Source organism: Rhodotorula toruloides (genome assembly GCF_000320785.1).
Source record: "Rhodotorula toruloides NP11 unplaced genomic scaffold Scaffold30, whole genome shotgun sequence".
In the NCBI taxonomy this organism is placed as follows: Eukaryota; Fungi; Basidiomycota; class Microbotryomycetes; order Sporidiobolales; family Sporidiobolaceae; genus Rhodotorula; species Rhodotorula toruloides.
Genome location: NW_015622990.1, coordinates 22,318 through 45,130, shown reverse-complemented (window position 1 = coordinate 45,130; position 22,813 = coordinate 22,318). Strand labels below are relative to the sequence as shown.

General features: G+C 61.9%; 7 protein-coding genes across 7 annotated transcripts; 4 read left to right on the top strand and 3 right to left on the bottom strand.

Moving 5' to 3' along the window:
- Window positions 1-202: 202 nt before the first annotated feature.
- On the bottom strand, window positions 203-2,929 carry RHTO_05139 (sulfate transporter; the record flags this gene model as incomplete). Its single annotated transcript, XM_016418801.1, has 11 exons — window positions 203-309; window positions 373-448; window positions 506-617; window positions 737-1,413; window positions 1,477-1,670; window positions 1,730-2,036; window positions 2,096-2,141; window positions 2,203-2,501; window positions 2,559-2,624; window positions 2,690-2,811; window positions 2,902-2,929. The coding sequence occupies 11 exons, from the start codon at window positions 2,927-2,929 to the stop codon at window positions 203-205; spliced, it is 2,034 nt and encodes a 677-aa protein (XP_016270311.1).
- A 652-nt stretch (window positions 2,930-3,581) lies between these two features.
- Window positions 3,582-4,759, bottom strand: RHTO_05138 (isopentenyl-diphosphate delta-isomerase; the record flags this gene model as incomplete). The annotated part of the gene is made up of 6 exons (XM_016418800.1): window positions 3,582-3,751; window positions 3,808-3,921; window positions 3,992-4,126; window positions 4,196-4,402; window positions 4,463-4,579; window positions 4,744-4,759. 6 exons carry the CDS (start codon window positions 4,757-4,759, stop codon window positions 3,582-3,584), a joined length of 759 nt encoding a protein of 252 aa, XP_016270310.1.
- Window positions 4,760-4,978: 219 nt separating this feature from the next.
- RHTO_05137 (mitochondrial small subunit ribosomal protein S5e) lies at window positions 4,979-5,725 on the top strand (the record flags this gene model as incomplete). The annotated part of the gene is made up of 1 exon (XM_016418799.1): window positions 4,979-5,725. The coding sequence occupies one exon, from the start codon at window positions 4,979-4,981 to the stop codon at window positions 5,723-5,725; it is 747 nt and encodes a 248-aa protein (XP_016270309.1).
- Window positions 5,726-7,163: 1,438 nt separating this feature from the next.
- Window positions 7,164-8,678, top strand: RHTO_05136 (thiosulfate/3-mercaptopyruvate sulfurtransferase; the record flags this gene model as incomplete). The annotated part of the gene is made up of 6 exons (XM_016418798.1): window positions 7,164-7,411; window positions 7,490-7,655; window positions 7,722-8,056; window positions 8,113-8,353; window positions 8,467-8,532; window positions 8,607-8,678. The coding sequence occupies 6 exons, from the start codon at window positions 7,164-7,166 to the stop codon at window positions 8,676-8,678; spliced, it is 1,128 nt and encodes a 375-aa protein (XP_016270308.1).
- A 313-nt stretch (window positions 8,679-8,991) lies between these two features.
- On the top strand, window positions 8,992-10,313 carry RHTO_05135 (uncharacterized protein; the record flags this gene model as incomplete). Its single annotated transcript, XM_016418797.1, has 3 exons — window positions 8,992-9,215; window positions 9,511-9,620; window positions 9,679-10,313. 3 exons carry the CDS (start codon window positions 8,992-8,994, stop codon window positions 10,311-10,313), a joined length of 969 nt encoding a protein of 322 aa, XP_016270307.1.
- Window positions 10,314-10,837: 524 nt separating this feature from the next.
- RHTO_05134 (glutamate N-acetyltransferase / amino-acid N-acetyltransferase) lies at window positions 10,838-12,444 on the bottom strand (the record flags this gene model as incomplete). Its single annotated transcript, XM_016418796.1, has 3 exons — window positions 10,838-10,851; window positions 10,909-11,269; window positions 11,323-12,444. The coding sequence occupies 3 exons, from the start codon at window positions 12,442-12,444 to the stop codon at window positions 10,838-10,840; spliced, it is 1,497 nt and encodes a 498-aa protein (XP_016270306.1).
- A 571-nt stretch (window positions 12,445-13,015) lies between these two features.
- RHTO_05133 (protein serine/threonine kinase,ataxia telangectasia mutated family protein) lies at window positions 13,016-22,726 on the top strand (the record flags this gene model as incomplete). The annotated part of the gene is made up of 10 exons (XM_016418795.1): window positions 13,016-14,335; window positions 14,394-16,475; window positions 16,540-19,820; window positions 19,884-20,247; window positions 20,314-21,462; window positions 21,524-21,732; window positions 21,796-22,132; window positions 22,193-22,383; window positions 22,443-22,645; window positions 22,707-22,726. The coding sequence occupies 10 exons, from the start codon at window positions 13,016-13,018 to the stop codon at window positions 22,724-22,726; spliced, it is 9,156 nt and encodes a 3,051-aa protein (XP_016270305.1).
- Between the last annotated feature and the right edge of the window lie 87 nt (window positions 22,727-22,813).

Here is a 22,813-nt window from a genome sequence, read left to right as displayed (position 1 = left end):
GAGGAATTGGTTTCCTTCAATCCGCAGGATGCTTCGCTTTGACCGTGAAACGCTTTCCTCGACCTGTAGGACGCGTGCCGCGCTTTCCGATCAAGCCCAAGTGGCGTCCGCTTTAACCTCCTCCCGTCCCGGTCGCGAAGCTGAAGGAAAGTAGCAACAACAAGTCGAATGTAGGCGTCTAAGTTACTGCACCGTACGAATCCTAGACTATGCTGCTCGCGTCCACTCCGCTGGTCCCGCCATTGACCTGCATCATGGTCTCGTGAATCTCCTCGAGGGCGCGGGCGACCGAAGGCTGAACGTGGCTGTCTGCGCATGCGCAAGAACATGTCAGTCGTGTAGGCAAGCTGGAGCAATGGGGAAAGGACATACCTCCTCCGGACTTGTCGACGACACCAGCTTCACGCAGCCTTGCGAGAGCGCGAGGGTTGCACTGCGTCCAGTAGATCTGGAAAGCAAGCGCGTGAGTACGACGAGTGGTCGGAAAACAAGCTGCAGAACTCACGAGAACGTTCCTCGCGGCGTACGAGTCGACAAGCTCGAGCATGATCTGCAAGGCGGAGGCGTCGACCTCGCTCACGTCCGTCAAGTCGAATATGACGACGCTCGCTTCTTCCCTGTGAGGCGGTCAGGGTTCGAAGCAGTAAAGGCAAGGCGCAGGGAGACAGGGGCGACACGGGAGTGAACGGAAGAGGCGTTAGCAGCGATCCAGGTCCTAGAAAGACGGTTGACGCACCTCCTCGGCTCCTCCGCTGGGTGATGCCGCCCGTGCCCGTACCGCTCAAGCCTCCTCAAGCGCTCCTTCAGGTAACCCGTATTCGCGAACGTCAAGGCGACATCCCTAATCTTGACGATTAAGACGCCGGGCACCTCTTCGCCCATGACCGGCAACAAGCCGTCGTCGTTCAGATCTTCCTCGAGCGGCTCGAACGTCGATGTGCCGGGAACGCGTCCGAGGATATTGAGGCGCATGGCTGTCGAGTGCTTGATGCAGAGGAGCATCGAAAGCGCGACGGACGTGATGATGCCGACCTCGACCGAGACGAAAAGACTGAGGGCGAAGGTAAGCAGCATCAGGCCGCCGTCGGTCCACGAGCCCATCTTGTAGAAGAATTTGACGTCTTCGGGCGTCTCTTCGAAGATCGAGTAGACGACGACGCAAACGATAACGGCGAGTATGCACTTCGGCAGCGGGCCGAGGAAGCGGAGGAGGAAGTAGGTGACGAGGAGGACGAAGGTGCCGGTGAGGAGGGAGGACATCTGCGTCCTTGCGCCCGTCGCTGAGGCGAGACGAGAGCGGGTGATTGAGCCATAGCCGGGGAGCGAGCCGGTACAGAATGCGGCGAAGAGGTTGGCGGATCCGAGTGCGCAGAGTTCGCGGTTAGGGCTGATCGGGTAGTCGTGCTTCGATGCCTGCGAGGAAGTCCAATATGTCAGCTTCGACCCTTTCGTCTGCCCGAGCCGCAAGTTGCGCACCATGTCCTTCGCCGCAACGATCGAATCGAGGAAGCCGAGGATCGCAATGACGGTCGATGTGCCGAACGACTTGGTGACGTAGCGACGCATGTATCCCCAGCCGACGAACGGGACGCGAACTTTGACGTCGCCGGGAGAGACACGACCGAGAACGGATAGACCAGCGTGATTCCAGTGGAAGATGTGCGAGAGGACTGCAGGCGCAAAGATCAGCGAGAAGCAGGGGGTCGAAGCGAGAGGGCCGACTCCGCACTGGTGGACAGGACGACGACAAGCAGGACCTCCGGCACGTAGAGTGCAATTCTCCAATACCCCTTCTTCTGCGCCACCGTCCTCTTGCCAATCTTGCCGCCGATGAGAGCCGCGAGAGCGATGATGCTGACCAGGAGAGTGAGGCGGTGGGTTTCTCCGAGATGCGTCGCGATGTACTGGACCTTCTCGAGAACCGAGGAGGACGCGCCGTACGCAGCGTTGAGACCGGCTTCGATACCGAGGATCGACGGTGCTTGCGAGACGAAGATCGTCACCGCGACGGCCGTCATAAAGCCGCGCAGGAGGGCCTGCAAACATGTCGGATCAGCTATTGAGGCGCGAAGAAGACCGCTTTTTGACAACGCGCCCTCGAGAGAACCGCATCGAGGAAGCCGAGTCGGAAGAATCCAAGTCTGCGAGAGAGGAAGATCAGCTTGACAGAATCGGCAGCCTTCGCTCGTTAGCTGGACGTACAGGAAGGTGACGAGACCGCTCTCGAACGTGATGACCGTGATGATCTTGGCGATGAACTTGACTCGATGCGCGTCGCTCATCCTGCCATGCGCATGCTCCTCCTCCTCGATGAACTTGGCAATCGTCTCGCCCGTGATGAGCGACAACGCTGCTTCCGGCCCGACCGACAACTGGCGGCATGTTCCCATCGCTGAGTAGACCATGGCGGGTACAGCTGCGCCGAAGAGACCGTGGACAGGATCGGTGTGGACCAAGTTCGTCGCGTAGGACATGCTTTGCGGCGCGATGAGCGAGGTGAGCTGCCAGTTAGACTCGTCAGCGAGTTCATCAGGCTCTTGAGGCATCTCCGAACGCACCGTGAGAGCGGCGATGACATCCCGCATGAAGCTCCTGAGCGAGTAATGCGGAAGCCACTGGAGGACCTGCGACGCCAACTCTCGACGTCAGCAACATCCTCGGCTGACGACTGACAGCTGCTAGCACGCACAGGGATGTAGTAGCGCGCCCGCCGGTACAGCAGCTGCCACCTTGTCAAGTCCTCCTCGACCCTTTCGCGCTTCTGCGCTTGTTCGGCGGCTCGTGAGAGGCGTTCAGGGAGTGTGGCGAAAGCTGTGCACCCACAAATCTCAGTAAAGCCGTCGAAACCCCTTTCCAACCAGTCGAACCGCCGTCATCTCCCTCGAGGGAACTGTAACGCACCAACTTCCGTCCGACTCTGCGGCGTCATGCTTCCCGGCCTCCTGCCCTCGCCCGGACTCCGCAAATCACTCTCAGAGTCCGTCCTCGTCTGTCCCAGCCGCGCAGGTTCCGTCTTTGTCTTCCGCACTCGAGATGACGGAGGTGGTGGAGACCCGAGGAGAGGCTGGCGCTCGCTCGTGCGGGATGGAGACTCCGTGACAGGCCTGCTTGCCACTCGTGAGGGTGGTCGCGACATACTGGCGAGCGTTGCGGGAGGGGTGTGAGCGAGGTTGAATGTTGTCCGTCGGCAAGGGGCGGATGCGAGGAAAGAGAGGCGAGGCGAAGCGTGAGGGGGTAAGAGGTACTGTCAGAGGCACAGCGCGCAGTCGCAGGCCAGCAGAAGAGCCCAGAGAAAGCGAAGCGGAGGAAGCGGAGTGAAGGGAAGAAGGGCAACGTTCGCAAATTGCAAGGTTGAGGAGTCGCAACTGGAGGCGCTTGCCCTGGCTGGCACGATACAATAAAAGGGCTCTTGATGCTGCCCAATGACCCAGTTGTCAGCGAGTGAGCTGACGAGGTGAAGACGGCGAGTCTCTTGAGCTGACAAGGTATGCTGGAGAACGAGATTGCGATGCGCTCAAAGTGACAGAACCCGATACTGCTGAATCCTCTCTGGGTATACGTAATCTATCCGCCCCGCCGCGTCACATGCGGATGATGCTGCCCATCGTGGCCTTCTCCTTTTCAACCTCAGCGATCAACGCCTTGGCGTCGAGGGGCTGCGACTCGTCCTTCCGCGATGCGAGGAGGGCGTCCCACCACTTGTAGAGGAAAGACTCGGCAATGAGGCGGAACCAGGGCGTGAAGGTCGAGGCTGTTTGCGAAGCGAGATGAGCGGGAGACGCAGGAAACGGTGAGGGAGAAACGCACAGGGGTCCTTGAAGAAGTCTTCCAAATCCGCCTTCGATACCCACTTGACGTCGCTAACCTCGTTCGGGTTGATGTCGGTCTTCGGGTCAAGCGTGAGGAAGAAGATGTAGTCGACTGTTCCCGCACAAAGGTCAGCCTCTTCATCGACGACCTGCAGTGGAGGAGCGAGAAAGGCGGGACGCACTCTCGTGCTCGGCCCAGATCTCGTCGCTAGGCGCGTAGTAGTGAATGCGGGTGAGGTAGGCAAAGTCGTCGAGAGGGTAGGTGTGAGGGATTCCGAGCTCGTGGGTGAGTTTCCGCGCGGCCGCTCGTCGAACGCCTGCGCAATCGTTGAGCGGTCAGCATCGCGATTGGTGAGTTCCATCAGCAGCGAGAGAGAGCACCGTACCAATCTGACCCTCCTCGTCCATCTCGCCGAAGCTCGTCAAGGGGTGCGAGCAGCACGTGTTTGTCCACATCTTCGGAAACGTGATCTTCTCGTCCGCACGCCGTTGCAGGAGAAGCTTGCCGGTCTGCGGGTGGAAGAGGAAGACGGAGAAGGCGCGGTGGAGTGGCGAGCGGGTCTCGGCGGAGCCGGCGGGCGGGATGAGGTGGCCTACGCTTCTCTTGTGGTCAGCACTTTGCACCGAGCAGACTAGAATGGCTAGCGACGCACAATCCTTCTTTGAACCCTCGCCAATAGCCCGGTCGTCGTTGTCGAGGAGGATCAAGCGCTCCTCCATGAGGTTGATCTGCTCCTGGTCATACTTGGAAGGGTCGAGGGTGATGGTGTCTGCTCGTGAGAACCCGGTTTGGTGAGGTGTGGTCGCGACGAGGGAGGGTCGTGTGCGAGTCGAGGACCGCGGGCATCGGAAACGGATCAAGGCAGGGTGGCGGGTACGCAGAAAGTCGTCAGCAGTCTGTTCGGCCACATTTTAGCTGAGAAACGCCACGCACGAGTGGTGCAAGACATGTTGAGGGGTCCGTGAGGCGAGTCGAACGAGAGGGGCGGCAACCGAGCGAGAAGGGGTGGGATGAGCACTGGTGAGTTCAGGCGTGTCTGTAGTAGCTCGAAACGCGTGCAACAATGCGCAGGGAGCTGTCAAAGCGGGGCAGTCGTGGTGGGAGAGCGGCACCTTCATCGCTCGCAACTTCTCTCCTCGCCGCTCCCCAGATTCGCCGACAACAAGCGATGGCCGCCGTTCCAGCTGCGCGACGAGTGCTTGCACGGCAACTACGCACTCCCCTCGCCTTCGCACGCCCCTCGTCTCACTTCGCCGCGCTCGACGCCGCCCTCCAGGCCAATTCTCCCGCTGGCCCTTCCTCGACGCCGCGCGGACCTCTGTTGGGCCACCAGGTCGGCGCACACTCTCCCATCGCGTCCACCTCGTCGACCCTGCCACCCTCCATCACCCACACCTCTGCCGTCGCCGCCGCCGACTCTCTCGCCGGCACTCCCCCTCTCACTCCCCCTCTCGATGCCGCACCAGCCAAGATTCCCGATCCTGCGAAGCACGACCCCGACACTGAGCTCCTCGGATACCTTGCACGGCTCGTCATGCGGGACGGCAAGCTTCAGCGGGCGTACAACCACATCAACCTCATGCTGAACGAGATCCAGCTCGCGACAAACGCCCCGCCCGTGCCCGCACTCAAGAAGGCGCTCGAGACGGTCAGCCCGATGGTCAGGCTCGTGGCGAGGCGGAAGGGATTGAAGCAGGTCATGACGCCGCAGGCTTTGACGGACAAGCAGCGGACGAGGCAGGCGTGGAAGTGGATTGTCGCTGCGAGTGACAAGCGGTCAGCGGAGAAGGAGTACGAGTTTGGGAGGAGGCTTGCGCTTGAGGTCATGTCGGTTCTTGCAGGGCAGAGCGAGGCCATCAAGAACTACACCTCGACGCACCAGCAGGCTGTCGTCAACCGTGCCAACGCCCGGTAGTATCGTCTAGTAACAGTGAGTTGCTCTCATACGCGGCTGACGCAGCCGGTCGTGTTCCCTCGCAACTGACGACTTCGCTCCGCAGTCTCGCTCGCATTGTAACTCGTCTTTTCGCATCGTCTTCGCTTTTCCAGTCTACGCGACATAACCTTTCGCACTTGGGCATTCCCAGCAGCGCCCTCAGGGCGACCCTGCTTGAGCAATCGTCTACCACCAGAAAAACGCTCTTCGACTTTGCTCGATACGTACCTACTTACCCTGGCTCTAGGCGCCTGCTCGTCGATGCGTCTCGTACTTCTGAAGTTTCGTGCAGGCCCGGACACGCCTCGGAGATTCCAGCGACCCCCGCAAACAGGTCCGCGGTCTATCCGATCGTACGAACGGACTTGACGGTCAGCTTCGACGATGGTTCCTCTTTCTGTCCTCGCGCCACTCCTCTCTCTTCCAGCATGGCTCCTCTCACTTTCAGCGCCACCGCAAAGAGGTGCAGGGCGCACATTCGTACCGTCTTCCAACTCCTCACCTCTTTCGCGCTCGACAATCGCGGCAACATCCTCATCGATCACCCGATCAAGCGGCCAAGTCTCGCCCAGAAGGAGTTTCGCGAAGCTTGGGTGAGGCCGTTGTGGTCCGAGATCCACGAGATCGGCCTCGCAGAGGCGGAAAGCGGCAGGACACCATTCCTCGCGACGCTCACCTCCCAAGACCAGCTGGACGACATCAAGTTGGAGCTGGGCAGGGCTGTCGCATTCGCACAGAACTGCAAGCAAGTCGGGCACTACGGGCCCGAGATGGCCTTCGTCACTGTGAGCAACGAAGTCCTCCACGATCGTCGCATCGTTGACGCCTTTACTCGCAGCGCCACTGGTCCCTCCAAGCACTGATGCACCTGACGGTGTGTTGAGTATGAAGTTCTCGGTTCCTGACGGCTCTGACTATTGTTCACAGACACTCCCTCGACCTCAGCGGCGCGACAGCATGAAACAACGCTGGGAGGAGGCTCAACGCTTCACCCAAGCCCTTGTTGAAGGCGCGGCAGCGGACAACCATCAGCGCGCCGTCGACAAGGGAATCTGGCAGAACGCGGACGAACAGCAGCAACACGAACTCGGCTGCGACCCGAGGATCTCGAGGCGGGCGGCGGCGCGCTACTTCAGGTCGACGCCGGGTGGGCTGCGTCGACGTACTGAGATGGTATGGGAGCGTACTAGGCGGGCACAGGATGGCGAATCGCTGACGGAGGAGCAGGAAAGGACGAGGAGCGACTTCATTGGGTTGCAATTCGTGGTCTGCCTCGCTTCTTCGGCGCCTGCGAGTCTTCTGCCTTTCTCGAACTACTGCTGGCGACGCTGTCAACTACTTGCAGCCAGCTCCAGCTGTCCCCAACACCACCTGCCTCGCAAGCCCCACTTCCTCTTCCTCCTCAACTTCGCTCGCCATGCTGCTCACCCAGACCGCCCGCCTGGCTGGCTCGCGCACGCTCATGCTTTCGCGGGCAGCATCAACCACCGCATCGCGCCCTGTCTCGCTCATCACGCCGGCCGAACTACACAAGCTCCTCTCATCGAAGAACGCGGAGGAGCTCCCCTGCGTCCTCGATGCGAGCTGGCACATGCCTGGGTCGGGAAGGCAGCCCTTCCAGGAGTACAGGAAGAAGCGCATCGAAGGCGCGGCGTTTTGGGATGTGTGCGTTCGGATCTCTCCATCGCTCGGGGTGCGATTCGAGCTGATCTCCGCCAACCGCGCGCATCGTACCGCTTGCAGTGACCAAATTGCGTCCAAGTCGGACGTCGGAGTTCCGCACAACATGCCCTCGGTCTCGCAGTTTGAGGACGCCTGCTCGCGACTCGGGATCAAGAGGGATTCGCATGTCGTCGTGTACGACACCGTCGGCGTCTTTAGCTCTCCTCGAACAGCCTTCACCTTCAAGGTGAGTCGTGCTGGCCGGCGCCGGAACGCAGCAGCGGTCAACTGACCCCACCCTTTGCGATCGCAGCACTTCAACCACCCTCAAGTCTCCGTTCTTGACGGCGGTCTCCCTCGCTGGATCGCCGAGGGCTATCCCATTGACGAGAACCGGCCTACGAACCCGAACCCGCATGCAGTCGAGGAAGGCGGCCGGCTCCTCTACGGACCCATCTTCTCCGAACTCCTCTACGCCCACAAGCCTCGAGTCGAGTCGTACTTCATCGCCGACATCGAGGAGAACTTCTCTGAATACAAGGTAGACGGTGGCGAGAAGAGCGATGTGCGGCAGTGGAAGGACATGACGAAGAACATCAAGAAAGGCGAAAAGGGCGACGTTGTTGTCGACGCACGGGCAGCAGGGCGGTGCGTCGCTTCTCGGGTCCTTCTCTTCTTGCACTTGCTGACTTCCAATCATACAGCTTCCACGGCACCGACCCTGAGCCCCGAGAAGGCCTCTCCTCCGGCCACATGCCTCATTCGATCTCCCTCCCCTTCCAGTCTGTCCTCTCGCCCGAATCGTCGACTTCACCGCCTTACCGCACCGTTCTCAAGCCTGAAGAGCTCGAGAAGGTGTTCGTCGACGCGCTCGGCAAGGAGAAGTGGGAGAAAGTCAAGCAGGGCGAGAAGAGCGTTACCGCGTCGTGCGGAAGCGGGATGACCGTGCGTACTCAACCTTCTTTGCCCTCTGTTACCGTTGCTTTGGGGCTGACCAGCTTGGACTTGCGCTGCGCTGCTCTTCTCCCCTTCGCTCTTCGCCTATCTTCCGCTCGCAGGCGGCTGTGCTCTGGCTTGCGCTCCAGCGCGCAGGTGTGACCGACAACACGGCCATCTACGACGAGGTGCGCCTGATCCTCCAGTTCACACGGTTGTCCGGCTAACCCTCTTGGATGGGCTACGCCTCTCGACCCGAGAGCAAGATTGTCAAGTCCTGAACGCTGTCCTTACCGCCTCTCGAGCTTGTACAACGACGCATCTGCAACGCTAGACGAATCCCTCGCATCGCAGGCGACAACTGCCGTGTGGCAGGTCTCGCGGACCCGCAGTCCACTTCGCCATGACAGCGACACCTCGGCCTTGGTTTTGGCATCTCGTTCGCGTCCTCCTTCGCTTCTCCTTCGCCCAGTCTCCTCGCAAGACCACTTATACGACGACCTTGAGCCCCTGTCACGCCGCACGCGCCCACGACTTCTCGACTCCCCCACATCCACCTCGCGTCGGGAACGCCTCGTCTCGTCGCGCCTCCCTTCTCGTCCTCCTCACCACCCCTCGACTTCCTCGACCTCGTACGCCAATCCACCATGCTGCCTGCACTCCTGCTGCTCGCAACAACCGCCCTCGCGCTTCCCACTGCTCCCCGCGCCTTCCTCGACGACAACGTCCTGATCGAGCGGTCCGCGACGCTCGACCCGCGACAGCTCGCAGATATCCCGCAGGGAGTCCAGCTCCTCGACTACTGGCCTCGCATTACGTCGCCTCAGAAGGGAGACGTCTTTCAGGCCGGCGGGCAGCTCCTCTTGAGTTGGTGAGTCTTGCTCGGCTCTCCCGCGTTGACTTGGGGCTCGTGATCTCGCCCTCTCGTCCTTTGCGAGATGTGGGCGTCGCATGACTGGACGGCTGGGACATGTAGGCGTCGTTGGACGCGAGCAGGGGGTTCTTGTTTCTGTTTGTCGCCGAGAAGGTGATAAGCGAACGACGCGTCGAGTCTGGCGCTCCGTGGGGATGCGCGCTTTCTCGTTCTCAGCAGGCTCTGCATCTCAACGGTCTTCTGGTTCGCTCAAAGCTGCAACGCTGACCTTGCCTCTTCCGGTGGTCTGCAGGAACAACACCAAGCCAGACATCCCCGACAACCAGATCCACAAGTCTTCGCCCGTGATCCTTGGCTTCCTCGACGAGTCGAACCCCGGCAGTGGGTACAACCTCGACGTTCGTGAGTAGAGCATCGTCGTATACCCAGGGAAGAGACCCTGACCGATGCCGGCACGCAGAGCACCCCCTCGGCAACGTCTCTTTCTACTCCGGCTCAGGCTCGGCTTCCCTCCCTCTTCCCGCCGACCTCGCAACCCGCTCGACCTACCTTCTCTTCCTCGGTTCGACGTCGAACATCTCTCCCCTCTTTACCATCAACGCGGTCGCCTCCTCGTCGAGCTCCGCTGCTCCGTCTTCCTCCTCGTCCTCTGCCGCGACTTCGTCCTCCTCCGCACCGGCACACATCCAGTCGCAAGGTCTTACCGTACACTTCCCGAACGGCGAGACGACCGTCGTCGGCGTCTCATCCACCTCCTCCGCATCCTTCTCCTCGGAGACCTCGCTTGTCGACATCAACGCGCCCGCGTCCTCCTCGTCCTCTTCCTCTACCGCTCCCGCCACCTCTCCCACTGCCGCACCTTCGTCAGAGGCGCCCTCGTCGACAGCCTCCTCGTCCAGCTCCAGCTCGAGCTCCGCATCTTCCGCAGTGTCATCATCCTCGGCCGCCAACAACAACGCACCCTCTCCCGCCGCCGCCGCAGCAAGCGCCACGCCGTCCAAGACGAGCGGCGCGAGCCTCTCGGGCAACTCGCTCTCCAGCCTCGCCGTCGGCGCGGCAGCAGCATTCGCGGGCGCCTTGGTCCTGGTGATCTAAGGCTCTTGCCCTCACGAAACGCCCAACAGACACTTCGTTCGCCTTTCATTACGGTCCCTTCGCCTTTCCTCTGCACCTTACATATTCGCCTAACGCATAATCAGACATCTCGCATTTGTCGTAGTCTCGCTGTCGGATCTCGAAGAACACTCATTGGTTGTACACGCAAAAACCCAGCTTACCCTCGCATCCGCAATGCATCTGCATGTCGTCGGAGTACGCCCAAGACGAGGGAGATGGAGAGAACTTGGCTCTCGAGGTCAGAGCAGCTAGCGAGTCCAGGCAGACAAGCATTACAACGAGACTATGAGGCGGAGAACCAAGATGTGATAGAATCAGAGGAGGGAAGATGCTGAAAGGAAGATCAAAAGGCGGGAGAAAAGGACGACGGCCTGCGACGAAAGGATGAACAGACTTCCTAGACGAAAAAGGCGGTACTGCTGCGAACGAGACGAGGGCGGAGTGGGGCGGAGTGGGGCGGAGTGCTGGTTTCGTAAGAGATCGTAGGTAATAAGGCGAGAGCGTTACGAGCGGTAGTCTGCGCGACGGGTGTTGTCAGAACAGAACCAAGCGAGACGAAAGCGCTGCAACGCACCGGCGTTGATCGAGATGTACTCATGCGAGAGGTCGCAGGTCCAGTACGTCGCCGTCTCCTCTCCCAAGCCGAGGTCGATCTTGATCTCGAGGTCTTCCTCGCGGAGGATCTCGCTCGCCCTCTCTTCGTCAACGTTCTCCGGCTCGCCGTTGACGAGCAACTTGAGCTCCGGCGAACCGTCCTGCGGGACGAACGAGACGGTGACCTTGGTCGGGTCAATGGTGAAGGGCGGCTGCGAGTAGCCGACAGCGCAGAGGATGCGGCCCCAGTTGGCGTCCTCGCCGTGCAACGCGCACTTGACGAGCGACGAGGTCGAGACCGTCGACGCAATCTTGTGCGCTCCCTCGTACGATGGCGCTCCCTATGAACGGCCCGTCAGTCAGGAGCAGCGAAAAGACCGCCGTGAGAACGCACCTGAACCGTCACCTTGACAAACTTCTCCGCGCCCTCTCCGTCCCGCACGACGAGCTGCGCCAGCTCGGCCGCAAAACTCGTCAACTCCTCCCTAAACTGCACAAACTCCTCGGGCGTCTTCTTCTCCGAGATCTCCGCCATCCCGCTCGCACCGTTCGCAAGTACGAGTACCGTGTCGTTGGTCGACATGTCTCCGTCTACCGAGATCGAGTTGAAGGACCGATCGACAGCGTAGGTGAGGGCGTTCTGGAGCGAGGCGGGCTCGACGGCTGCGTCGGTTGCGATCACGCCGAGCATCGTCGCGTGGGGAGCGGCAGGCGGACCCATGTTGGGGTGAATCATGCCTGCGCCCTTGTCAATGCCGACCATGCGGACCTCCTTGCCGCCGAGCTGGATCGTCCGAGTGCGGAGCTTGGGGAACGTGTCGGTGGTCATGAAAGCCCGCGCACAGTCGCTCCAGGCGCTGAACGTGCTTCCCAGTGTCGCCGTCGACGCCTCGATGCCCTGTCGGATCTTGTCAATTGGCAGTAGTTGCCCGATGACGCCTGTCGACATGACGAGCGTGCCGGTGCCGTCCGACGACGACGAAGCCGAGAGGAACGAGTCGAGCTGGTCGCTCATCGCCCGCGCATCTTCCAGTCCCTTCGAGCCTGTCACGGCATTCGCGCATCCCGAATTGACGACCAGTCCCCGCGCTACACCCCGTTGGCGAGCGAGAACCTCCTGCGAGACGATTACAGGTGCGGCGACGAATGCGTTGCGGGTGAACGTCCCGGCGGCGGAACAAGGGCGATCGGAGATAATGACGGCGAGATCGAGCTTCGACCGGTCCTTCTTGACGCCGCAATGCAGGCCTGTAGCGAGGAAGCCGTGCGGGAATTTGGGTGCAGTCGAGGCGGTCGCAGGGTCGAGGGTGAAGCGCTGCGCCTTGGTCAACTTGGGCTTGGGCTGCCCGGTCGCCGCTCCTGCTCCGTTCTCAACGTTGTTTGACCCTCCTGGTGCGGGTGGTGGAGAGGACGAGGCCGGATAAGGTGCGGCGGAGGCGGAGGAAAAGAGACGGGCGGCGGGTGCGGCGAGCGCCTGCTTGAGCTGCGCCTGGGCAGCCTTTGCGATTCCAGCCATCAGTCGGCAGTCTGCACACCACGCAGTCCCAGCAAAGCGAGCAGTCGTGAACTGTTGCGGCGAGAGATTCGCTTGTCGTCAGGGTTGACTCCGCACAGAGCGGCGACTCGCTGCTGTGGCTGATTCGAGTAGCTTGGACTGCTCCTGTCAGCTTTCTGGTCGCTGCTACCGAACAATCGAACCCGCCGAGCCAGTGCGACGCCGCTTCTCTCCCCACCTTCGAGCACCAACCCGCGAACCCGCCAAACGAGCGAGGCCGGCGGCTCCAGGTGGCGCGAGTGTGAGTTTGGAGGCAGTTTGCAGTGCTCAGCAAAGCGAGCAAGTCGGTAGAGCGGTGTGACCTGTCGTCTCGCCTTCTCTCGAGGTGAGTCCTCTTGCGAGCGATGTGGGCTCGCGCGCGTCTTGTTGACCTTCGTACCATGCGCTGTGCCCTAGCAACAGTCAGGATACTCGTCCAACAGCCGAGCGTTTCGCCGCAGGGCGTTGTGACCGCGCTCCGCCCGCCCAGGCAAGTTGACATCTCGCGCTGGTTTGACGTGAGCTCACCGCATTGTCGCCGCCTGCAGACGCCATGTCGGCCTCGCGAGACTTTCAGGAGATCGTCTTCAAGCTCGAGTCGGACAAGATCAAGGAGCGAGCCGAGGGCGTCTCCCGCCTGCGCGAGTTCCTCGCCTCGAAGCGTAACTTCAACGCGATCAACCGCGACCCTTCGCACTCGTGGAACCAGACGCTGCAGACCCTCTTCGGCGTTGTCATCAAGGAGCGCAATGCGGCTGTCAGCAAGAAGTCGGCTGCTACCGACAAACGCCTTGACGACGCAACTCAGGCGGTTCGATGGCTCGTCGAGAAGATCCACCAGTCCGCCACCCGCAAGGTCGCCAAGGCCATCATCGCACACCTCACGCAGATGACGGCAGTCGCCGGCAAGCTTCAGCCCTACGCCCTGACCTACATGAAGGCGCTCCGAACGATCCTCAGCTACCCGCCGCACCTCGAGCATCTCGACGAGCGACAATGGACCGACATCGTTATGCTCGGCTTCTCGGGCGTACTTGGCGACAAGATCAAGATTGGACAAGAGTTCGTCGACGATGCCGTGATGGACATCGACGAGGACGAGCGCATGGGCGGCGCGCTACGAGCCTCTCCCGAGGAAGAGCTTTTCCTTCCGACGCCCGCCGCCGGCAAAGCTCGGCGTACCGCGAACCCAGTCGAGATCGAGCTCCTCGCCGTCGTCGAGGTCGCCTTCCGCTCCCGCTCCTCCCCCTTCCTCCTCTACGCCCAGGCCATCTTCCGAAAGTTCCTCCGCTTCTTCGACGCTTTCCCTTCCGAAACCACGGCCCATGTCTCGGCTCTGACAGCACTCAATCGCGCATTCGCCGAAGTCGACCTCAACGACCAGCGCTCGATGAGGCGGATCGGCCCTCGCTTGTGGAAGCACATCCTCGGCTTGTGGGCGACCAAGAGTACTACGTTGAAGGAGCAGGTTGTCATGGCTCTCCGCTATCTCTTTCCCTTCGTCATCCCTGCGACCTCGACAGGCGGAGACGAGGTCTCCATCGCCCGAGCCAAGGCGCTCTACCACGCCGTCCTCACGGAGCCGACAATCCGCTGGCGCGAGCCCTACGACATCGACATCGACCATCTTCGCCTCGGCCTCGTCCTGCCGACGCCTGCGAAACCGCAGCCCGACGAGCCGCGGTCCAAAGCGTACCATGCGCAGACCTTCAGGATTGGGACGGGATTCGACGAGAAGCATGCGGTGGCCTGGGGAGTCGTCGAGTTGGGGGCAGATGCGCTGGCAAGGATCTACGAGGTCGAGGATGCGCAGAGGGAGAATCGCGCGGTTGAAGCGATGCTCAGCCCAACACAGCGGGGCAAGCGGCGCAAGGTGCGTCAAACTGGCGGTACCAGTCGCAGTCGATTTTGACCGAACTTATTGTCCGCAGATCGAGGATCCCCTCTCCGTCCTCCTCGACTCGCTCAGCGAAGCTAGCCTGTCGAATGCCGCCGTCGCATTCCGCCTGCAGCTCCTCCTCTTCCTCGTCGATCGCCACTGGTCCTCGCTCGATTCCGAAGCGTGCCGTCGCATTCTCGACGCGCTCATTCCGGTCCTCTCGCACCTCGGCACGGACGTTGCGCGATGGGCCTTTCTCGCGGTCGCCGCCATCGCCCACGCAGGTCTGCCGGTCGAGCATACGGACGAGCTCTTTTCGCCGATCAGCGCCGGCCGCAGGAAAAGGCAGCAGTCTGCGCCTTCGTCGCCGTGGGAGCAGATCTGGCTTGTCGCCTTGCGCAAATTAGCGACACCCGAAACATGCCGTGCTGCCGCACACGCAGCGAACATCCTCCTCGCCCATGACCGTGTCAGCGGACTGCTCCTTTCCGAGTCGATCGAGGCGTTCGCGAGGGACCTCGACCTCCAATCCGTCAACTTCCCCTCCGATGCGGTCTGCATGTTCCTCGAATGGACTCTCGCCATCTCCGCCAGCGATGCACGACTTGTCCGCCTCGGCCTCTCCGCCAAGGTCGTCGGATGGGTCACGATGGCCTGGTCCGCCCTCGATGGCATGCACCGCGCTCACAGCTTCGGCCAAGCCCGCCCACATGCCGACCCGCTCTCGAACAGTGCTCTCGTCAGTCTTATCGCCCGTCTCTCCGGTATCTCTGCGATCCCGCCGCTCCCGCACGACTACGTCGTCCCCGACTGCCCGATCGCAACGATGGCTGTCGAGCTGAGCGAGACTTACCGCATCCGTGACTTCCTCGAAGCCAAGTTGCCGGCCTACGTCAAGGACGACACAGTCATCGACACGTCGATCCGGACGCCGGCGTACTTCGATGCGACGGGCGGCGCGCCGGAAGACCTCGAGCACACGATGCCGCGCAAGGTGTCGATTTGGCTGCGACGCGTACTCGAAGGCCTCAAGTCAGGCGCAGCGGAACAGGGCGACCCGTACTGGACCGGTATGGCCAGCGACCCCGCGAGACGGCACCTTGACCTCGCCTGTCTCGCTCTTGTCGTCGAGGGCGTCTTTGCGACGAATCGCATCCCCTCAGACAAAGCCACCGTCAGAGCCGCCTGCGAGATCCTCGCGCTCCTCGCCCCGACCCTGACCCTCAAGAAATGGCTTCCGGACGAGCGCGCATATCTCCTCGGCAGCCTTTCGCCCATCCTCGTCGAGATGCCGCTGAAGCCCGACGTCGACTACCCAGTCCTGCTGGACCCTGGCATCGCTTCCGACCTCCCGCAAGATGTTTTGCCGAGACGGAAGCCGCCGTCGGCAGAACTCGACCTCGAAGGCGACGGCATCGTGCTCCTCCGCGCGATATGGAAAGGCGATACGAGCAGGCAGGCTCTTGAGGAGATCCTCGCTGCCTTGCGCTTCCTCCTCCTTGAGGTGACGGCGACGGATCCGAATGGGTCGTCAAAGGAAACGGCTGGGTCGGCGTTCGCGCTGTCGCAGACTCCGTCGACGCAAGCCTCTGAACGCATCAAGGAGCTCGAGCAGACGCAGAATGGCGACGGATTTGACGATGTCAAGTACGGGTCGTCGCGAGTCGTACAGGTTGGATCGACAGGCGCAGCTACGGCGCCTCGTGCTGGGGCAGCGACGGTCGCGATGTGCGTCAAGGGGTTCGTCTCGGCCGAGATGGCGTACGCGGGGACTGTCCGTCCCGTCAGGATCCAGGAAGTTGTCGACGCTATCCTGCAGTCGGATGGGGAAGAATCGATCGTGATCGCCGAGCAAGCTCTCGCCGCCGTCCATGCCGGTCTTGCAACGTTCAGTCTCGCCCAGGCGCAAGACATCCTCCAACACATCGGCGGAGAGCTTCTTCCCGACTACCGCTACGCCAGGAACGACGAATTTGCGACGCTCGCGATCAAGTTTCTCGAGTGCACGACGGACCACTGGGTCGTTGTCGGCGAGGCGAACGAGGACTTTGCTGGCAATGCGCGCGTCCTGTGCTCGTGGATCATTACGAGTCTCCGGGACAAGAAGGTTCCGTCTTGGAGGGTCCGCCTGAAGGTGCGTTCGCCTCCAGTTCGGCGAGTTTTCCGCCGCTAATTGTCATTGTCGTTGCCCGGCGCAGTTCCTCGCCTTTCTCGACCGGTACATCCAGCTCGACCAGGCGCAGGAACATTGGGACTTTCGCGGCAGCGCACCCCGCAGCGAGGACGGCCACATCATCTCGCCTACCTCGATCATTCCCTTCATGCTCAGCGATGCCGACTTCCGAGTCCGTTTCCGCGCGACGACCTCGACCGCTGAGCTCTTCAACGTTTGCACGGCTCTTGGCGTCCCGGTCAACGACCTTTTCGACGACATCCGGGCCAACACGACGCCCGACGTCTCTCAGCTTGAGCAGACTCTTACGCAGCTCCTGAGCAGCGCAAACCTGGTCGTCGCCGCAGGCAGTCGTCGTCGCTCGCCTTACCACCTGATCCTCGAGTTGGCCGGCGGAGCCTCCGAAACGACCGCGATCGCATTGGTGACCCTCGACGGCGTGGCAAAGCGCATCGGCATGGCGTCGCCGGCAGATTTGTACCTCGCCTTCGCCCGCTACATCGCCTGGAAGGCGGTTCGAGACGCCGGCAACCAACCTAATGCCGAAATCGCCCACCGCTTGCCGTACCGCGCGTGCGGGTTCCCGACCCTTCGAGACGCCCGCAAGGCCGACTTTGTCAAGACCGCCAGCTGGTTGATCCAGTTCGGCGATCCGCCGGAGGCCTTCCTCACGTTGTGCGAGATTCTCAAGCGCTCGCCGCAGGAAGGTCGACTCGACTGCTTCGCCGACTCCGCCGCCCTCGCGATCTGCCGCTTCCACGCCCGCAGGGCTGAGGACGAAAGTCCCGGGTACGCCGAGCTGGAACAGCTGCTCGCTCGCCTTGCTGAAGGAGCTGGGGCGAGCGACGCGCATCAACAGGGCGAGCTCCTCGCGTCGACCATCGATGCGCTCGTCGCAGAGATCCTCGCCCAGACGTACGAAGAGAGGTGGGCTGCCGACGAGCCCCTCCCGGTATTCAGCCACGACAAGCAGGCCTCCGAGCTATTCGCCGAGCTCCTTCGACTGCCCGAGGACCTCGTCTTCCAGGTCGAGACTGCTTCGCCGCACTGGAAGTGCCGCGTGACCGTTCCGGCAAGCCTCTGGGTCGACTCTCACTACAGAGTCTTCTGCACGCCGTCCGCAGTCTTTTCGGTCGTGCAAAACCTGCTCTCACGGGTGCACAGGGCCCCGTTCGTCAGCGAGAAACGACGACACCTCCTCAATCTCGCTCTCGCTATCGCGCTCTCCCACTCCTGCGTCCACCGACCCGCCATTCTCGCCTCGATCGTCGACGGCCTGGCCAGCCTGCTCGCCTGCACCGATACGTTCGTACTCGTCGGGCCCATGCTCCGATGGGCCCTCAAGTCGTCTCTCGATGCCACAAGCAAGGGAGATGGACCGGCGTTCCGCCAGCGGCTCGTCGAGCAGCTCGTCCGCGTCGCGCACGCTGCATCTTCGCTGCGCGCGAAACTCGTCGACCCTCAACTCGTCGTTATCACGCAGAGTCTCTCGAAGGCGCTCGATCAAGGTATCCGCCATTTGAGCAAGGTCGGCGGTACCCACCTCGCTGAGGCCGCGCTCCTATGGCCGCATGAGGTTTTCTCCTACGCTTCTCTCTCGCCGCCAGCAGTCCTCGACGCCATTGCCTCCTCCTTCGCTCCAGTCGACAAGTTCGATACGATCGCGACCATCCGGCGCCTGCCCCAGTATGACGCTCTCGCCAGTGGCGCCGAAGGACCGCGCCTCGCCTGGCACTTGATGCAGGCGCTCAAGCCTGGCACCGCCCCCAGGTCTTCTGACAGTCTGGCTTTCGCCGAGCTCTTGTTCGACATCGGCGGCGAAGCCGAACGACCCGCCGTTGACGATCCAGCCGTCGCACATGCAGAAGTCGCGGATGTTGCAGTTCCCGACAACGACCGCGGAATCAAGAAGCTCGTCGTCGACCGCCTCCTCGCCATTCTGCACGGCGCGGTGGATCCTAAACTCGCAGACGCTGCCATGGCAACCGCCAGACTCGCTCTGAGCGTGCCCGACGTCGTCGGCCTGTGCGCTTCAAGCCATCCCGTCAACCAGCAGACCGCCATTGTCGCGCAGATCATTTCGAACCCTGCACTCGCTCGCGTCCACCGAACGCGGACCCGCGAGGCGAGGTCGCTAGTCGAGCTCGGCAGCGACGAGTGGCTCAAGCGGGCGCAAGTTCCCGATAAGTGGGTCACGGCCTTTGCCGAACTGCTCGCCGACGTTCGCGCCGAAGGCGACGATTTCTACGCCCAGCTCGTCCCCTTGATCCGCTTCAGCCCGACTTTCTCGACACAGATCATCCCGAGCCTCGTCCACTCTCTGCTGCTCCGCAGCGCAATCTCTGGCGATGAGGACATGGAGAAGCGCTTGTCGACGTACGTCGAGCGCCTCCTCAGCTCGACTTCAGCGGGTCGAGCCGTGGTCCGCCTCATCGTCGACACGGCCGTTTACCTTCGCAAGCATGCGCACCCGAATCTCCAAGCAACCTCGCGTTCGCGATGCGATACCTGGCTCAAGTTGCCTTGGTTGCTGCTCGCGGAGGGCGCTGTCAAGATCGGCTCTTGGTACACCGCTCTTCTCTTCCTCGAGCTCGCCCACGAGTACGATCGCCTTTTCACGCGGAACGCCAAAGGCCAGGTCTTCGACCAGCGACTCGACGATCGCGCGCAAGTCCTGCTGTACGAGGTTTACGCCGGAATCGACGAACCCGACGGCTTCTACGGCCGTGAGTCGCTCGACACTCGCGAGGCACTTCTTCGCCGCTACCGCCACGAGGGGCAGTGGGCTGAAGCATTCAAGATCTACGGCGCCCGTCGCGAGGCCCAGTCGCACCATTTTGGCACGAGCGATCCTGCCGCCACGGCCGGCGTGATAACCTCGCTCGCCTCTTTCGGCTTCAACCGTCTCGCCCTGTCGCTCTATCAGCCGGCTCGCCTCGATGGATCGATCGGCGAGACGGACGTCGCCGCCGGTCTGCCGTACGATCTTGGCTGGCGGACGGACGTGTGGGATCTGCCTCTCGAGGATCGCGCTCTCGGATCGTCCAGCGTCTCGTTGTACACCGCGTTGAGGACCGCCCGGACAGGACGAGATACCGCGGACGCGCGACAGAGCGCCACCGACGCCCTCGTCAAGGAGGTCGCGAAACTCGGCGCCGTCAGCCTCGACCTGCCGCAACCGAGGTGCTCTACGGTTTCGGCCATCCTGGCCCTGCGCGAGGTCGTCCGCCTGTCCTCCATCGGCGACGGCGGTGTCCTGACGGAGGATCTCGTCGACACTTTGACGTCGGTGCCGAAAAAGCTTGGGTGCGCGAATTCTCCACCTTTGTCAGCATGCGGAACGCGCTGACGATCGGCTTTCTTCGCCAGTTTCGAGCACGCCGAGCGTATCCTCACGACGCGAATCAGCTTGTTGCGCGGCATCCGCGCGAAAGAGCGCGTCGAGCAGGTCGGCGACGAATTCAGCAGCGCGCTCTACAAGTCTGCGAATGCAACCGAACAGGCCTGCCTCCTCGAGCTTAGCCGAGTCGGACGCCGCTCGGGTCAACTGCAAGTCGCGCTCAACTCAGTCACGGTCGCGCACACCCTCGCCGAAAATGGTCGAGCGTCGCAAGTCGACGAAGAGCTTGCGAACGTCCTTTGGGCGCAGGGCGAGCATCGCGCGGCAATCTCGCTTCTCACTACGGTACACGAGGGCTTCCCGCAGAAATCCGCTGCCCTCTACGCGCGATTGGTGAGAACTCTATTCGCGCATCCGCTCGAAAGGACTAGTGGACCTGACGCAGCACTTGCTTTGCAGGGCGACTGGACCGCAGACGCTCGCATTCGCGACCCGAAGGAGATCCTCGACGAGTACTTCGACCCAGCTATCCGTGCCCTCGACCGCAATGCGCCAGGAGAAGAGCGGGCGCAGGTCCACCACGCCGTCGCCGCCTTCGCCGACGCACAATACGGCGACCTTTCTGTCGTCGCGATCGAGCGACGCCGTCGGCTCAACGCGTACCAGCAGCGCAAGGAGCTCGAGTTTCTCGAGATAGATCGCCAGCTTCAGAGCGGCTCGACGAACAGCGCCCCTTACGCCCAGTCGAAGAAAGATGCCGAACATCACATCGAGGAAGATCGGCGACAGGTCGAGGACGCCGAGGAGACTGCGCGCACGATGTTGTGGCGCGCGCTCGACAACTACGCCCAGGCGTTGCAGGCGTCGGACGAGTTCGACGACTCCGTCTTCCGCTTCTGCGCCTTGTGGCTCGCCTGCGCCGACAATGCCGAGATCCACACCGCGCTCAAACCACGCCTGGCCGCCATCTCCTCGCACAAATTCGTCTTCCTCGCCTATCAGCTCTCCGCTCGCCTCACGAAGCCTTCCCAGCCGACACCAGCCACGCAGAACATCCGAAGTCTCGTCCAACGCCTCTGCAACGAACACCCCTTCCACACGCTGTATCCCGTCAACGCCTTGCGCGATAGCAACGGCAGCAGGAGCTCTCGGCGATCTTCCGCATCTCGCGAGTCGAGCATCGGTGCAGGTGGATCAGCGTCGAAGAGTACGAACAGTCGTGCACAGGCAGCGAACGACATAGTCGAGAAGGCGAAGCGTCTGGACGGCCTCCGGCATCGCATCGAGGCGGTGGAGCTAGCCTGCGCCGCGTATGCAGAGTGGGCGTCGTTCGATATCAAGCGCAACTCGGCCTACCAGGACAGTCGCGGCGCCATCAAGAAGGGGCCACAACCCATCCCCCGCTCAATGCAGCTCAAGGCCAAGGTCGTCAACTTGCCAATTCCTGTTACGACCTTCGACTTGCCCGTCGACCCGACCGGAACTTACAGCGACGAGTCGTTCCCGCACATAGTCGGCTACGACGACCACTTCGACACCGCCGGCGGCATCCATGTTCCGAAGATTGTCACCTGTGTTGGCAGCGATGGCAAGCGGTACAAGCAATTGGTACGCACAGCGCTTTCAAACTCTGTGTAGGCACAGGGAGCTGACCTGCTGCACCCATCAGCTGAAAGGCGACGATGATATCCGCCAGGACGCCGTCATGGAGCAGGCGTTTCAGCTCGTCAACAGCCTGCTCGCTCGAGACGACGCCGGACGTCGCCGCAAGCTTCGCATCCGGACCTACAAAGTCGTGCCGCTGCAGAACAGGAACGGGCTGATCGAGTTCGTCGCCAACACCGAGCCCTTGGGCAACTTTCTCGCCCGCCTCTACGAGTACGTTCCCCCGCATTGGCCTTGTACGCGCCTGGCTTTCTCTGACCGTCCCCGCCTTTCCAGCGAGATGGCGCCGGGTCTCCCCAAGCAAGCCCGCGAGAAGCTGCGGTCGATCGAGGCGAAGCACAAGGGACGGCACGACCAGCGTGATGCTGAGAAGACCGACGCTTTCAAGAAGATCCTCGACAAGATGCCGCCTCTCATGCGCTTCTTGTTCTGGCAGCGGCACAAGGTCCCGTCGCTCTGGTTTGACATGCGCCTCAACTACTCCCGCAGCGTCGCGACCACCTCCATTATCGGCCATATCGTCGGCCTGGGAGACCGCCATGTCTCGAACATCTTAATGGACGTCTCGAAGGGCGAGCTTGTTCACATCGATCTCGGAATTGCCTTCGACCAGGTGCGCGCCCTTCACCGCCCGCTGTCTCTTAGGCTGTCGTTGACGCGCCTGCTCCTGCAGGGCAAGCGTCTCCCGATTCCGGAGAAGGTCCCCTTCCGCCTCACGCAGAACATGATCGATGGCTTCGGCATGAGCGGCGTCGACGGCGTCTTCCGCCGCTGCTGCGAAGAGACCTTGCGCGTCCTCCGCAACCGCTCGAACATCGTCATGACGGTCCTCGAGGTCTTCAAGCACGACCCGCTGCAGAGCTGGTGCGTTGGGCCGTTCAGCGCGTCCCGATGCATGAAGCTGAACGTCTTGCTGCTCGCAGGGCGGTCTCTGCCGACATGGCCAAGCGGATTCAAGGTTCCGACGACGGCGACGCCGCAGCTCTCGATGACTTGCCGGACGACGCCGACCGTGCACTCTCCATCGTCCGCAACAAGCTGGACACGCGCCTCAGCGTCGAGTACAGGGTCAACGAGCTCATTCAGGAGGCGACGAACCCGAGCAACCTCGCGACAATCTTCTCTGGTGCGTTGAGCGCGCGCGTCACCGAGGACTATAGAAAAGCTCCTGACGCTTCGAACGACAGGCTGGCAGCCCTATCTCTGAGCGCGAATCTTCCTCTCCTGCGCAACCCGCAACTTCGCATCGCACTATACCTTTTCCTGTCGATACCGCTTCGCATCTCTCGCATCC